This window comes from Mesoplodon densirostris, chromosome 3, assembly GCF_025265405.1.
Source record: "Mesoplodon densirostris isolate mMesDen1 chromosome 3, mMesDen1 primary haplotype, whole genome shotgun sequence".
In the NCBI taxonomy this organism is placed as follows: Eukaryota; Metazoa; Chordata; class Mammalia; order Artiodactyla; family Ziphiidae; genus Mesoplodon; species Mesoplodon densirostris.
This window is the reverse complement of record NC_082663.1, coordinates 97,147,584-97,162,652: the sequence shown is the minus strand read 5'-3', so window position 1 is coordinate 97,162,652 and position 15,069 is coordinate 97,147,584. Positions and strand designations below refer to the sequence as shown.

Here is a 15,069-nt window from a genome sequence, read left to right as displayed (position 1 = left end):
TTCTCAAAACCACGTTCATCTACCAACTTCCTAGATAATATATAATAAAAAACTGAAAACCTTTTTCATGGTGATACCTGTTGTTTTTTACATTATTCTGAAAAAACTTCCTCATAAACCCCAGGCTGCTCTGCTCTATTCAGTTATCCTTTTCTTCTACTGAAGGTTCACCAAGGATAAGAACCATAATCATCTTTATGATCTGTAATCTGTATAAGGCTGCATGTAGTAGATGCCTAGCAGCTTGTCCTCCTAATGGTATCTATTCACTAGAATGCCCAGAAACCTATAGTATTGTTTATTGTGAAATAAACTTTTATTTCACAAGTATTCTACTTAATCAAACAACAGGAATTTATTAAGAATCTATTTTCATAGCCACTATGGAGAACAGTATGGAGGTTCCTTAAAAAACTACAAATAGAACTACCATATGACCCAGCAGTCCCACTACTGGGCACATGCCCTGAGAAAACCATAATTCAAAAAGAGTCATGTACCACAATGTTCATTGCAGCACTATTTACAATAGCCAGGACATGGAAGCAACCTAAGTGTCCATCGACAGATGAATGGATAAAGAAGATGTGGCACATATATACAATGGAATATTACTCAGCCATAAAAAGAAACGAAACTGAGTTATTTGTAGTGAGGTGGATGGACCTAGAGTCTGTCATACAGAGTGAAGTAAGTCAGAAAGAGAAAAACAAATACTGTATGCTAACCCATATATATGGAATCTAAAAAAAAAAAAAAAGGTTCTGATGAACCTAGGGGCAGGACAGGAATAAAGACGCAGACATAGAGAATGGACTTGAGGACATGGGGAGGGGGAAGGGTAAGCTGGCACAAAGTGAGAGAGTAACATTGACATATATACACTACCAAGTGTAAAATAGCTAGTGGGAAGCAGCTGCATAGCACAGGGAGATCAGCTCAGTCCTTTGTGACCACCTAGAGGGGTGGGATAGGGAGGGTGGGAGGGAGACGCAAGAGGGAGGGGATATGGGGATGTATGTATACATATAGCTGATTCACTTTGTTATACAGCAGAAACTAACCCAACATCGTAAAGCAATTACACTCCAATAAAGATGTTAAAAAAAAGAATTTATTTTTAGCCCAGCAATGTGCTACATTTACATAAGACGCACAGAAAATGTGATCCTGGCCCCATACAAATTCAAAACCTAGTGAAGGAGACATAACTGACATACATGAAATAATGAAAAGACTAACAATGTGCTCTACCATGATGAGCCAAGCATAAAAGGAATCCAAATAAGGGGAGGATTGCAAGTATACGGGGTCAAGGCTGCAGTGGGAGGAGATGGGATTTGAACAGAACAATGAACTTGAACAATGAACTGAATTTACATGTAAAGAAGGGATGCAGAAGAACAGCTCAGTAGGAAGAAATAGTATGACAAAAGGTCCTTTGACAAATATTTCTTTTCTAAATGTTTTATTTATCAACCTAGTCAAATAAATCCTCCAAAATCATTTATTAAATTTCTTAAATAAAATGTGTTCATTTTCCCAAATCATTTTTCCAAATTATTATACCAAGTAACAATAAATTTGAACCTTTTTTAACGGTCTCAAGTCAACGAAATTTTGATTCATATTGTCAAATACTTTACTCATGCTGCTCAACACTAAGACTGTTTTAGTAGAACGCAATACCATGGAAAAAAATCACACATTCAAAATTTTTTTACTACATCAAAATTGTTTGATAAAACATATTCATAGCTTCCATCTGTATACTTGAGAAAAATAAGATAAAATGTTATAGATATCACAGCAATGCAAACATGTAGTAAACAAACCATGGTTAGGAAGTTTGGGGCAATAAAAATACCTGTTCTAAAATAAAAGATATTGTTTCAAGAACTAGGTGAAGATCTTGTCTCTCCAGAGAAAATGCAGCTTGAAGTTTTTCTTCCTCTTCTTCACTGAAACTATTCTCAACCTACAACACAGAAAGCAATCTATTAGCATACACTCAGGTATTCAAAACTCAGATACTCAACAGAAAATTCATTTGTTCATATGACAATGAGAACTTGAAAGAAAGTAAATCCATCCTAGAAAGAAACTGATGTGTCTGTAAATTTCAATATCTTAAAATCATAGTACAGTTCATTACCTGGCTCTTGCCAAATAAATTTCATTAAAAAAACCCAGTATTTTCAATTCTATGATTTATAGGAGGTGGAAAATAATGGTAAATAACATAAACGATGGACATTTAACATATACACTATTATGTATAAAATGGATAACTAAAAAGAACCTGCTGTATAAAAAAAAATTTTTTTAACAATGGACATTTAGAAAAAACAATACAAGGTAAAACCCCAAAATGTTAACAATAATTAATAGTAATCTCCATCTTTACTCACAACATTATAATCAACTATTTTCCAGTATAAAATAAAAATTAAGAAAGAAAATAAAAAAAAACATTGGGGGGGGAACACCTTCTCTGTAATAATACTATCCAATTATAACGGGCCCCAGTAACTCTTCTAAGAGCCCAAAGCAAAATCTCCATTTAAGAGAACAGCATTTTAAGATAGAAAATACCTGGGGGCTCCTTTCCTTTGGTAGCTCTTTCCTCCCCCCAACTCACCCCAAAACCTCTGCCAGTATATGACCTTACCTAGCCCTAAGCCTCTGTAGGCATTTAATAAGAGGGAGACTACCCTGGAAGCATTAAACAGATAAAAACAGTTAACCTTGAGAACCTTTATCTACATCCTCCATTACCTAGCACCAGGATTCCCATCAGATAGAGAGGTGGCAACTAGTTTAACCCTTAGGATTATTTTATTAAAAGTCAATGGGTTATGGGATGCAGCAAAAGCAATTCTTAGAGGGAAATTTACAGTGATACAGGCTTTCTTTAAGAAACAAAAAAAATCTCAAACAATCTAACCCACCACCTAAAAGAATTAGAAAAAGAAAAACAAAACCTAAATTCAGAAGAAGGAAGGAGCTAATAAAGGTCAGAGAGGAAATAAATAAAATAGAGATTAAAAAAACAATAGGAAAAAAATCAATAAAACCAAGAGCTGGTTCTTTGAAAGGGTAAACAAAATTGACAAACCTCTGGCCAGGCTCACTAAGAAGAAAAGAGAGAAGACCCAAATAAACAAAATAAGAAATGAAAGAGAAGAAATCACAACTGATACTGCAGAAGTACAAAAAATATACATATATATATATATATATATAAATATATATATATACACATACACATATATATATATATATATTTACTGAGTACTTATTATGTGCTACATAGACAGTTTATGTCCTCAGGAGTACTATCCTCTAGTTAGAAAGACAAATTAAAAACAAATAACTGTTCCAATAACTTCCCTTTTTAATGAGTTCTGCAAAAGCATGGATTATTATAAAAGCATATATAAAGCAAGAAATTAAGTCTTTTTGATAATTTTAATATTTTCCAAAACTTACACATAACACACATTACTTTTATAAGCAATATATGAAAGAAAGAAGTTAGCCATCTGAGTATAAGTTCTGGCTAGTCTCCTTTCTTTCATTTTCAAAATAATCTCCTTGATCTAAAGACTGGTTTTTCAAGTATGAAAAATATACACTATTAGAACTGCTTTCAAATAAAAATACTTTACCTACACATACCAAAAACAACTTCCCCTGTTGCTGCCTCTCCCCAACTGCTACATGGAGAAGTTTCAGAAGTCCATGCCTCAACAGCTTAGGATGAGGTACAACTTTACAATTGCTCAAGTGAAGCAGCATTAGAACTCTAAGCTGGCATATTTTTGGTTTGGGGAGGCTAGTCACCAGAACTCCCAGTATCTACTACCTGTTTTATGACTGAGAAAAGCATGAACCCAATTTGGCCAAAATGCCGATCACTTACCTCAAGAGCAATGTTTGGATTTTAAAGTTCCAGAATTTCTGTGACTACCATACACCTTCTTGAAATAATGACCTACAGTACCAGACTTTATCGATATGAGGAAGAGAATAACAGTATTACTCATGTACAATCAATGAACCACATGTTGCACTAAATTCAATGGATATGTACAATTTAACTTCCAAGTTTGTCGATCTGATTCCTTTAAATATACACCAAATGAGATATTTTGACAAAATAAAAATAGTGATTGAGCACATAGAAAAATAAACTTCAGTGTCCTCAATATGTACAAGAAAGTGAGACTTCTTTTTTTTTAAGATTTTTTTTTTGATGTGGACCATTTTTAAAGTCTTTATTGAATTTGTTACAATACTGCTTCTGCTTTATGTTTTGGTTTTTTGGCCATGAGGCACGTGGGATCTTAGCTCCCCGACCAGGGATCGAACCCACTTCCCCTGCATTGGAAGGCAGATTCTTAACCACTGGACCGCCAGGGAAGTCCCGAGACATTGTTAAAAAAAAAGCAAGAAAAGGGACATTCTCAAGATCTTCAAGGGCATCATATTAATTAAGTGGTTTGGAGTGAAGGGGGACAAGGGAACATGTATCTCCCCCCATACACTGGTACATGAAACGTGCACCCTTAAAATAAGGTGGCGCTTAAAATATGTGAGCAGAACAACAAATGGAGAATAAAATACAGCCATGAAACAAAGTTCCAAATCCATAGTCAATATCTTGCTCCAGCAACGACCCTGGGTAGATCAATATTAAATGTAAGTCACTCTATTTACTTCCAGACAGCAGCAGGTTAACTTCTTCCTAGGTACCAAAAGTAACCCACACATATCTGGGTGTTGAAGAGAAAGTAAAGGAGATATATTCGTTTTTACCCTCTCAGTGGGAAAAATTTAAGGCCCATGTTTATAAAATTAGAAAGCAAGTGTCCAAGAAACTTAAATTTTATTTATTTATTTATTTATTTTTGCAGTACACGGGCCTCTCACTGTTGTGGCCTCTCCTATTGCGGAGCACAGGCTCCAGACGCGCAGGCTCAGCGGCCATGGCTCATGGGCCCAGCCGCTCCGCGGCATGTGGGATCTTCCCGGACCAGGGCACGAACCCGTGTCCCCTGCATCGGCAGGCGGACTCTCAACCACTGCGCCACCAGGGAAGCCCGAAACTTATATTTTAAATGGAAAATGGATGTTAATTTTTTCTATGTATTTAAAAAGCATATGCCATAAATATATATATACAGGCAGAAAGGAAAAACAGCATTTAAAAAGAATAACTGCTGTATGGCTTGACATGGAAAGATCTTTGATACAAGTGATAAGTTAAAAAGGTAAACAGTATAATGCCACTTATAAACGCATTTATATAAAAATCAAAAATTTCTATTTATATATGCGTGCACATATGTCTGCACATCTGTATTTATTAATACTTGAAAAAAAGACCTGGAAAGATGAAAACCAAATCGACAACAAAGACTACTTCTAGGGAGGTGTGGTGGTTTTATCATATCTGTAAATTCTTTTAACACTCCTGTTCAAAAGATGGAGCCTAATTTCCTCTCCCCTGAATATGAGCCAGACTTAACTGACTTACTTCTAACCAGTAGAATATAGTAAAAGTGAAGGTATGTGATATCCAAGCCTAGGTCATAAAAAGGACAGCACCTCCCTCTCTTGGACCACTCATTCTGGAATAAGACAACTTCCATGTCAGAAGCAAAGGCCCATGTGACAAGGAACTAACTGGTGCCACCATCTAGCCATGTTAAAAGGAAATCCTCTACCCCAGTCAAAACTTCAGGTACCAGCTGCCCCAACCAACATCTGAGAGCAGTTTCATGAGAACCCCAAGCCAGGACCACCCAGCCAAACCACTGCTAAATTCCTGACTTACAGGAAGGGTGAGAGATAATAAATGTTTATTGTTGGTTTAATCTGCTAAATTTGGGGAAAATTTGCAATTCAGCAATAAATAACTCACACAGGAGAGAATCAAGATGGAGGAAGGGGCAAGAGTTAGCCAAGGGGGGCATTTCAGTTCGTCCATGTTGTTTAAATGTCTTAAAACAAAAACTTACTCATAAACTATTTGTGAAATTTAAAATGTTACTGAAACACTTCACTTAAGCACTCTATTTTGAACTTTAAGGGCATAAAAAAGAACAAATCAAAAAATCCATTCTTCCAACTTTTTCTTTTTTTGAAGAATTTATTTTCTTAACATGCACGATGAGTGAACTCATCTTAATTCCACATATAGTTGAAATCAGGTCACATTCCTCAGAAAGTTATACGGATCTTCTATTCTATGAAGACAGTATACTATCTAAATAATTATGAAGGCAACTAGGTTTTAAAAACTCAGGGCATGGCTTTAGAGACAAGAGAGGCCTGTGGTCCGGAATCCAAGCTCTGACTCACATACACAGGCATGCACACACCAACACCACAATGGAAGAACACATGGTCCTAGTAGTCTGCATATGCCATAATTTAAAATGTATATATATATCATTTTATTTTATTTTATTTATTATTTATTTTTTTTTCTTTTTGCGGTATGCGGGCCTCTCACTGTTGTGGCCTCTCCCGTTGCGGAGCACAGGCTCCGGATGCGCAGGCTCAGCGGCCATGGCTCACGGGCCCAGCCGCTCCGCGGCATATGGGATCCTCCCAGACCGGGGCACGAACCCGCATCCCCTGCATCGGCAGGCGGACTCTCAACCACTGCGCCACCAGGGAGGCCCATATCATTTTAAATAACCTAATAAACTAAGTTGTAAGAAGCCCTCCAGCTTATATTAAGTACAAAATAAATGCATTTTCAGAGATAAGCTACTCTTTTCTTTTTTTGTCCACATAGGAGAGGCCAATTCTTCTTTGAACAGGACCGTGCTGCACATCGTTAGGACATTTAAAGTCCCAGGGCATTAAATGCCAGCAACACCCTCCATACACTGTAACAACAACAATAACAAAATCCTCAGGCATTTCTGTATGCTGGGGTTTACATCTGTGACTGTCCTTTATATTAATATAATGAGACTTCTCTGTCATAATGAGGAAATATGGTGGTACCCACAAGTCAATCTATCAAATAAAAGAACTTTTATTTTAAATTTTTAAAAGCAATCTTTCTGAAATGTACGGCACCCATTCTAGACTTCTGTAAACAAAGTATATTGGATTACACTAGATTCTTGCAATAAGTCAGATCATAATTATGAGCATCCAAGTTCTGTGCTGCATTACTTTCCTAAAGAACTGCTAAGATACACTGATGATTTTTCACTTCAGAAAAAAACCCTCAGATTTCTTTGCTTTTGTATTTCTTGTGTCTGATTTTCATAATTCTTCCATTTCAATCTATACCCAGCAGTCGATTCTTGAAACTGCCTACATGCCCCATCACAGGAGTGCCTTCACCCCCCAGTTTGCTGTTGCTAGTCGGCCATGGCCAGAAATCCAAACACCTCATCTCGCAGAACTAGACATATAACATAGTAACATCAATAGGCTTTGTGGGAGGGCCTAAGAGTCTCTGGAGCAAGGTATATGAGGGTTTTTTTAAAAAATTGCATGAGTTGTGACAGCTATTTTAAAAACTTAGAGGCCACAAATGTTTGTTTTTAAGTTCACAGATAAGGAAGTTACTCTGATTTCCTTCAGTGTTTCCCAATGCAGGCTCTATTAGCATGCAGGATGAGACAATTCTTTGTGCAGGATTGTCCTACTCACTGCAAGACACTTAAAGGTACACATATACAATGGAATATTACTCAGCCATTAAAAAGAACGAAATAATGCCATTTGCAGCAACATGGATGGACCTAGAGATTGTCAAACTGAGTGAAGTAAGTCAGAAAGAGAAAGACAAGTATCAAATGATATCGCTTATATGCGGAATCTAAAAAAAATATATAAGTGAACTTATTTACAAAACAGAAACAGACTCACAGACTTAGAAAATGAACTTACGGTTACCAGGGGGGAAGGGATAGTTAGGGAGATTGGGATTGACACGTACACACTCCTATATTTAAAATGGATAACCAACAAGGACCTACTGTACAGCACAGGGAACTCTGCTCAATATTATGCAACAACTGAAATGGGAAAAGAATTTGAAAAAGAATAGATCCGTATATATGTATAACTGAATCACTCTGCTGTACACATGAAACTAACACAACGTTGTTAATCAACTATACTCCAATATAATATAAAAAGTTAAAAAAAACAAAGTTCTTGGGCATTAAATGCCACTAGCACCCTCCACACATTGGTAACAAACCACCCAAAATTCCCAAGTATTCCTATATGCCACGATTGCTCAGGAATAGGGCCAGTTCAAAGAGGACTCCCAGACCCACACTTAGGCATGCCCATATTCTATACCTAAGCTTATTTTCCCCATGTTTATTTCTACTAGAGATTTCAAGGAACCAGTCTGGACAAAAAGAGATACCCTCTGCCCACAATCCCATTTTACCAGATCAAACTTGGTAAAATCAAAGTGTCAAGCTGGTAACATTAAGAATAACAACCAAATCCCTAAACCTCTTCACCAACTTACCTGCATGCGGTTTCGCCGCTCTCAGGACTCTGCTTGTCCCAAGGCAAAGGCCAACTTGACAGACCAAGAGTACATAAAAGAAAGCTGGCAGATCTGAGATGTCGCTGCAAACTCTTTGATAAGAGCCCTTATCACAACTGGAGTCCCTCTGGAAGAACATTCCCTAAAACTGTCCGGGTGGGTTGGGGGAGTGGGGATGAGTTGCCCCTTTCCTGACTTTCTCTCCTGACTTTCTGCAGACAAGTAATCAAATACAGATGTTTCTGTCCTCAGCTGCTTCAGCTCTCAACAACCACACCGTCTCACCTCCACTCCCCACCTCTGAAGGCACAGCATTCAAACACCTCTGTGGAATGCTCTGGCCATTCAGTTACTCTAAGATAGATATTAATGTTTTCTCAACTCCAGAGGGTCAAAGACAAACTCCAGAGGGTCACGAGCTTCCTGCAGATGTTCCATCCTACCTCAGTATGAAGAACAAAAGATGTATGTAAGAGTTTTGTGTCCCATATCACTTTGTATGTGTTTAAGAAGGCAGCCACCCACAACACTCTAAATCAACTATACTTCAATTGAAAAATACAATAAAATAAGTAAAATAAAAATAAAAAAGAAGGCAGCCACCAACTCAGACAATCAAAGAAACTCTGTATCAACTGCCTGCATCATTCACTTTGGGACTGATTTATATACCATTTCACACTCTTTCCTGAGCTTTACTGTAATGGGTCAGAGGGATGGATTCTGGAGCCAGACTGCCTTACTAGCTAGCTGTGTGACCTTGGGCAAATTACTTAACTGGTCTCTATCTCAGTTTCTTCATGGATAAAATAAGGATGACAACAGTACTTACTTCCTAAGGGTGCTGTGAGGATCAGATGAGTTAATACCACAAAGCCATTAGAACAGCACTGGTCACAGAGGGAGCAATGGAACTGTGAATAGCAAACACCACAGAATGTAGCTTCTATTGTTATTGTGGTTGTTCCTCCTGTTTCTCCTTCTACATCACAAATTCCTTATAGGCAGGAATTCAGAGAACCTATATTCATTTTGTGCTTCCCATGGCAAGGAAAAGAATGAACTCCAAGAATAGCTATTGAGTGCCAACTGCATAACTATCAATGTATCAAGTGTGAGAAATATAAAGATGAGTAAGACATGATACTTAAAGTATTCAAGGTCAGAGAAAGACTCTGCAATCATGAAACAAATACTTATGATGTAGTACTAAAGTGAGGTGAGGATGAACCAACTGTTTTAGAAGCAAAGAAGAGAGGATGAACTGCTGAGAGTAGGACTGCCAAATCCTTGAAAGATGAATAGTTTATTCACTAAAGAAGGGAAGATATTTCAGGTAAGGAAAAGAGTATATTACACAGACACCAAGTCGAAAAAGTTCACAGTACGTTCCAGTAAAAGAGCATAGTCCAGGGTAACTGAAACACTGGCAAAGTGGGGAAAACACAGACTGTACCTATATTGTAACGTTATTATAATACAATGTTAAGGAATATGAACTTTTTCCCATGAGCAATGGAAAGTCATTGATGGCTTTGAACACTGTAAAGATATGATCAACTTTTTTTTTTTTTTAGGAAAAAAATATTTGTAAAGATAAATGGAACAGCACCATGAAGAAGTGATAAGAAGGCAGAAGACTATAGACAGCGGTACCAGTTTGAAGGTAACTGTTGTAGTCCAAGGGAGAAATAATAAGGGTCTGAACTAGGATTACGAAGAGAACTTGGATTTGAGAGATACTTCAGAGGGAGAAAGGGCAGGGCTTTGGGACTGGCCTCTGGCCAGGAAAAAGAAGAGGTAAGAGTCTGGGTTCTCATTTAATGGTGATACTTTGCACCAGGCAGAGCAGTTAATGGGCACTCCTTAAACACATGTTGAATGGAATTCATTTTATTAACCTGATAAAGAAGTTAACTAAGTAATGTTAGCAAGTTAACCAAGTAATGAATTACTAAGCATCAATATATCCAAGATAACCACACCCTGAAAATAAAAGTGGAAGAGAAAGATTAAATGAAAAATTACATACTGGTTGATAGCAAAACTACAGAGTTATTTTTAAGACAAAGAATGAAATCATGATATCAGAATTGTCCTAAAGCGTGTTCCACAGAGCCTTGGTCCCAAAATAAATACCATGATAAAACAGTTCCCTGGTCAAACACATTTGGAAAATTTTGCACACAACATTCACGCTTAAATATTTACTATTAACACTACCATAAAATATACTCTGAAAAGTTCCATGATTTAAAAAAATTAATTTGAATGAAGACAGAAGTTCCCTAACTTTTGACCGTGGGATATTATCAAATTTTCTAGAGACCCGGTGTTCCTGAGGACCTGCTGGAGAACAATAGCTCGCAAAAAGTACTTCAAGTAGAAACCTAGAGTTGCAGTGGAATCACGAGAATATATTATAATCTATAGAAGTACAAACATACAAACCTTCAGGTGAAGTTTTTGAAGAATTCGGGTGAGCAATCGTGGAAATCTTCCTATATCTATTTCATTTATCAGCGACACTGCTTTTTTCATGCTAAATAAATTGATAAAACAAAGTTTTAAAATGAGTTTTCCCCAAGTGGTACTGTAGTTATTGTAAGTACAACTGTCTGTAAGTTTTCATTTCAACAACTCTGCTTGCTACAAGGTAAGTCTGAGTAAAATAAAGAAAAACAGATGATGACCAGCAAAGGCAGGACGTTTCCAAAAGATACCCCCAAAAGTATTTCTGTTGAAAAGGTCTATCTGGCTAATTTTCTCTTTCTTCTGGGCAAGGCAAACGACTAGGAGAAGCTTGCACTCTGTGGGGAATGGTATTAATTTAGGAGTGAAAGTTTATGTATCCACTTAACTCAAAACAGAACTTTGAGAAGAGTGGGAGGAGGGAATTGGCAATTACACCAAAAATAGAAAGAAAAGACTGCTGCATGCCAGGTAATGGAGTTAAAAAAAAAAAAAACAACTACATACAATATCATTTGGGGACACTAAGTACACAGCTGTTTTAAAACCCTGTTTCAATTGTAATAATCAACTTAAATTATGTGATAAGAACAATTCTACTGCACCACGTTGAATATGGTTTACTGATGTGATGTGTTACCCAGGACACTGGGGTGAGAAAAGGAACTGGCTGTCAGAACTCAAGTAATCAAAAAAGGAAAAACTTCAAAATGACAACTCTCTTCTTCAAAAAGACTCCTTTCCAATCTAGACACAGTTATTCTCCAGTCTCAATTATCTGCCTGTATACTTCCGCACTTTTCTGCATCCACACACCACCTGCACTCTTATTTTTCATTAAATGGAGTCACTTTTACTTAAATAATTTTATTTTAAAACATAACTTTACCTCACCACCATAGACAGCCGACCTTACTTACCTATCATAAATAGAAATGAACTAAACAAATGAACTCAAAAGAAACCAAATGAAAACAAAAGCAATGTTACTAAATTCTGGCTAGATACTGTTACAAGCCAAAACTCCTGGCCTGAGGCCTAGTGTATCTTGATTGAAAAGGTATATTAACGCGTGTTAGGTATTAAAGACCATCCGGGACCAATGGGAGACTTTCTCATACTCAGGAGGTCTGAAAGAGAACTGAAAACGGAAACGGAATACCTTTCCACGTGATTTCAGTGTTACTCCAGGATGGCTTGGGTACCTGAGATACAGCCTCGGGGAACGGTGACACTGACCACACACTGTCGTACTGACCTCAGCTGCCCAGGCCCACTGTAAGCCCACGCAGGTGAACTACCGTGCAGGTTGAGGCACCCGCAGTCTCGCGCAATCCCGCGGGGCCCGCGCTGCGACTCTGCCAGCCCCGCGCCCGCCCCTCCGTCCCGGGCCCCCACCCGCGCCTCGGCGACAGACAGCAGCATCCTTACGCCTGCCCTGCCCGCGCTGCCCCCGTGCTCAGCCGGGGATACCTGGGGCTCTCCGGCAGAATCAGCGCCGCGGACGCCGCCATCCTCAAAACTCCCTGACCCCGCCGCCAGGATCAGCTGCCTGGAATCCAACCAATGGCGGCGGCAGCGGCGGACGGCAAGCCGTAAGGCTCAAGCCGCGCAGGGGTCGCGCCGCTCCGGTCCTGCGATCCTGGAGGGGCGAAGGGGCGTCCCCGTCGTCCTCCCCGCCACTCCCGTCGTTCCGAGTTAAGGCTGTACATATATTAATTTGTTTATATGTACATATTTGCCTATTTTATATATATACGCATACCTGGATATGGTGTGGCTATTTTTATGTACTATGTAGGTAGTGTGTGTGTATAAACATATACATTTACGCGTGCGTACATATACACATATTTTTTTTTGGAAGAAAAAATTTAAGCTGTGCCCGCAGTGTCTGGCCTGCGCTGCAAATGGGCAGGCGGTGGAACGCGCTCCCCGAAGGAGCCCAGGGCCAGCTCCACCCTGTGCCCTGCGCCACCAGCCCTTCCTGTCTACATCCCTGGAGCTCTACAGTGCCCCACGCGGAGCCTGGGCTCTTTGTACTTTTATTCGTTCAGTAGTGTTCTTTGAGCATCTACTGTGTGCCAGGCACTGTGCTAGACACTCGGGATACAAAGGCCCAAAATTCCTGCCCTTGAGGTTTTCCAGCAGGTAAATGGGCAAATGTGCGTTGTGCCTTTCTTTGTGGTCGGGCACTGAGCTAGGTACTGCGGAGTAGAGGAGATGAATCGCCGCAGAGACTGCGATTAAGGACATCTCAGGAGAATAGACAGACAACGCGGGTTCAGGAATACCTTTGTCTCACTTAGAGAAAAGCATGTAGTGCATTAAGGGGATTCAGAGCTGGGAACAGTGATAAGGCATCCCAGGTTGGATCAGGAAAACTTCCTGAGACAGGTGGCCTGAAGAAGCCTTGAATGACAGGTTGTGGCATGTACATTTAGTCTGGTGAGAAATAGGGAGCCATTAAGTGTTTTCAAGCAAAGAAATTTTTGTGAGAACTGTGTTTGTTTGTTGAAGATTACTGTAAGCAGAATGATTATTGGATGGGAAAGAGGTAAGCAGGAAAGCCAGATAGGGCGCTATTGCAATCATCTATGGAAAGCAATAAAATCCTTGGTAGTAAAATGGCATTGGAGAATGAAAAGATAGTGGATGAATTAGAGTTACATTTCAGCTGTAGAATCTTCAGGAGCTGAGAAAAGATTGGATTTAATTTTCGTACCCAATTATGTTTTACTTAAATTATTATTTACATTAGTTGGCATTCCTAGAGCAGCCCTGAAACATCCTAACTGAAAGGAGAAGCCAGATTGCAAATTAAAAGTGAATAATCCCCACATGGATAATTGAGTCAATTATACAGTGTATTGAACACATACAAATACATATGGTTCGACAACACTCCACACATTTCCCAATTTGTGCAGCATCTGGAAAAAATGTATGTGGATCTACATAAATCATAGGCGTCTGATACAAACACAGATTACCTTACCTGGCACATTAATAGAGTCCCAGTTCGCTCAACTTTTGAATCATTTCCCTTTTGTCTTGACTCATTGCCTGAAGTAGAGCCACTAACCAGGTAGAACTATTTTGAATCTCTAGGAGGAGGAGGTGAAGTTTACCTCCTCTTCAGTTCCCTTCAAAACTATAGCTGGGATTTTGAGCCAAAGAACCTCAGGGTGGTTTGAGCCCTGAATCTGTGTAACCTGGAACAAAGCACTCTACCTCACCAAGTTTCCTCTTCCTGATCTGCAAAATGGAGGTGAGAATAATGTCTGCTCCCCTGGGCTGTGGTGAGAATTAAACAGCCTGATGTGTATGTGCAAGAATCACTCTACCTTCCCTTATAAAGCAAAGCACAGACTTCCAAGATTTTAGCAAAACGGTGTCCAGTGGACACAGAGGGCCTCTCACTATATTTCTCTTCATTTTCACTGACAGGGTGATCACTTTTTCTTTTTCTTTAATAAATTTATTTATTTATTTTTGGCTGTGTTGCAGTCTTCGTTGCTGCACACAGGCTTCCTCTAGTTGCGGCGAGTGGGGGCTACTCTTCGTTGCGGTGCGCAGGCTTCTCATTGCGGTGGCTTCTTTCGTTGTGGAGCACGGGCTCTAGGCGCGCGGGCCTCAGTAGTTGTGGCTCACGGGCTCTAGAGTTCAGGTTCAGTAGTTGCGGCGCACAGGGTTCGTTGCTCCGCGGCATGTGGGATCTTCCCGGACCAGGGCTCGAACCCGTGTCCCCGGCATTGGCAGGTGGATTCTCAACCACTGCGCCACCAGGGAAGCCCCGGGGTGATCACTTCTTATTACTACTTTTTCCTATAAAGGCTTGATGCAGTGAATACTTTCAATCCCTAAATGAGACTATTACTCCAAATATTTCTGTAGTCTCTGGAGTATAGACATACCTATCCAAAGCTACAAGTCCTTGTAGTTGTCTTCCTGTTGCCACCTGCTGGAGGGCAGGAAATGTACCTCCTGGAGGCCTAATTCCATAACCACACTTTACTCCTACACCCCAACTTGTCAACCCATTTTTATGA

At 39.4% G+C, this 15,069-nt stretch overlaps 1 protein-coding gene across 3 annotated transcripts in view; it reads right to left on the bottom strand.

Moving 5' to 3' along the window:
• COMMD10 (COMM domain containing 10) overlaps positions 1-12,575 on the bottom strand; it is a 169,263-nt gene extending 156,688 nt beyond the window's left edge. For 2 of the 3 annotated variants that reach the window (XM_060091861.1, XM_060091863.1), the window contains exons 1-3: positions 12,491-12,575; positions 10,997-11,087; positions 1,868-1,978 (exon numbers count right to left, since the gene is read on the bottom strand). In XM_060091861.1, the coding sequence (XP_059947844.1) occupies positions 1,868-1,978; positions 10,997-11,087; positions 12,491-12,531 (243 nt within the window). In that variant the 5' untranslated portion in view covers positions 12,532-12,575. Of the gene's footprint in view, positions 1-1,867; positions 1,979-10,996; positions 11,088-12,179; positions 12,326-12,490 lie in introns of those variants that run through there. The other variant, XM_060091862.1, reaches the window with a different exon arrangement.
• Between the last annotated feature and the right edge of the window lie 2,494 nt (positions 12,576-15,069).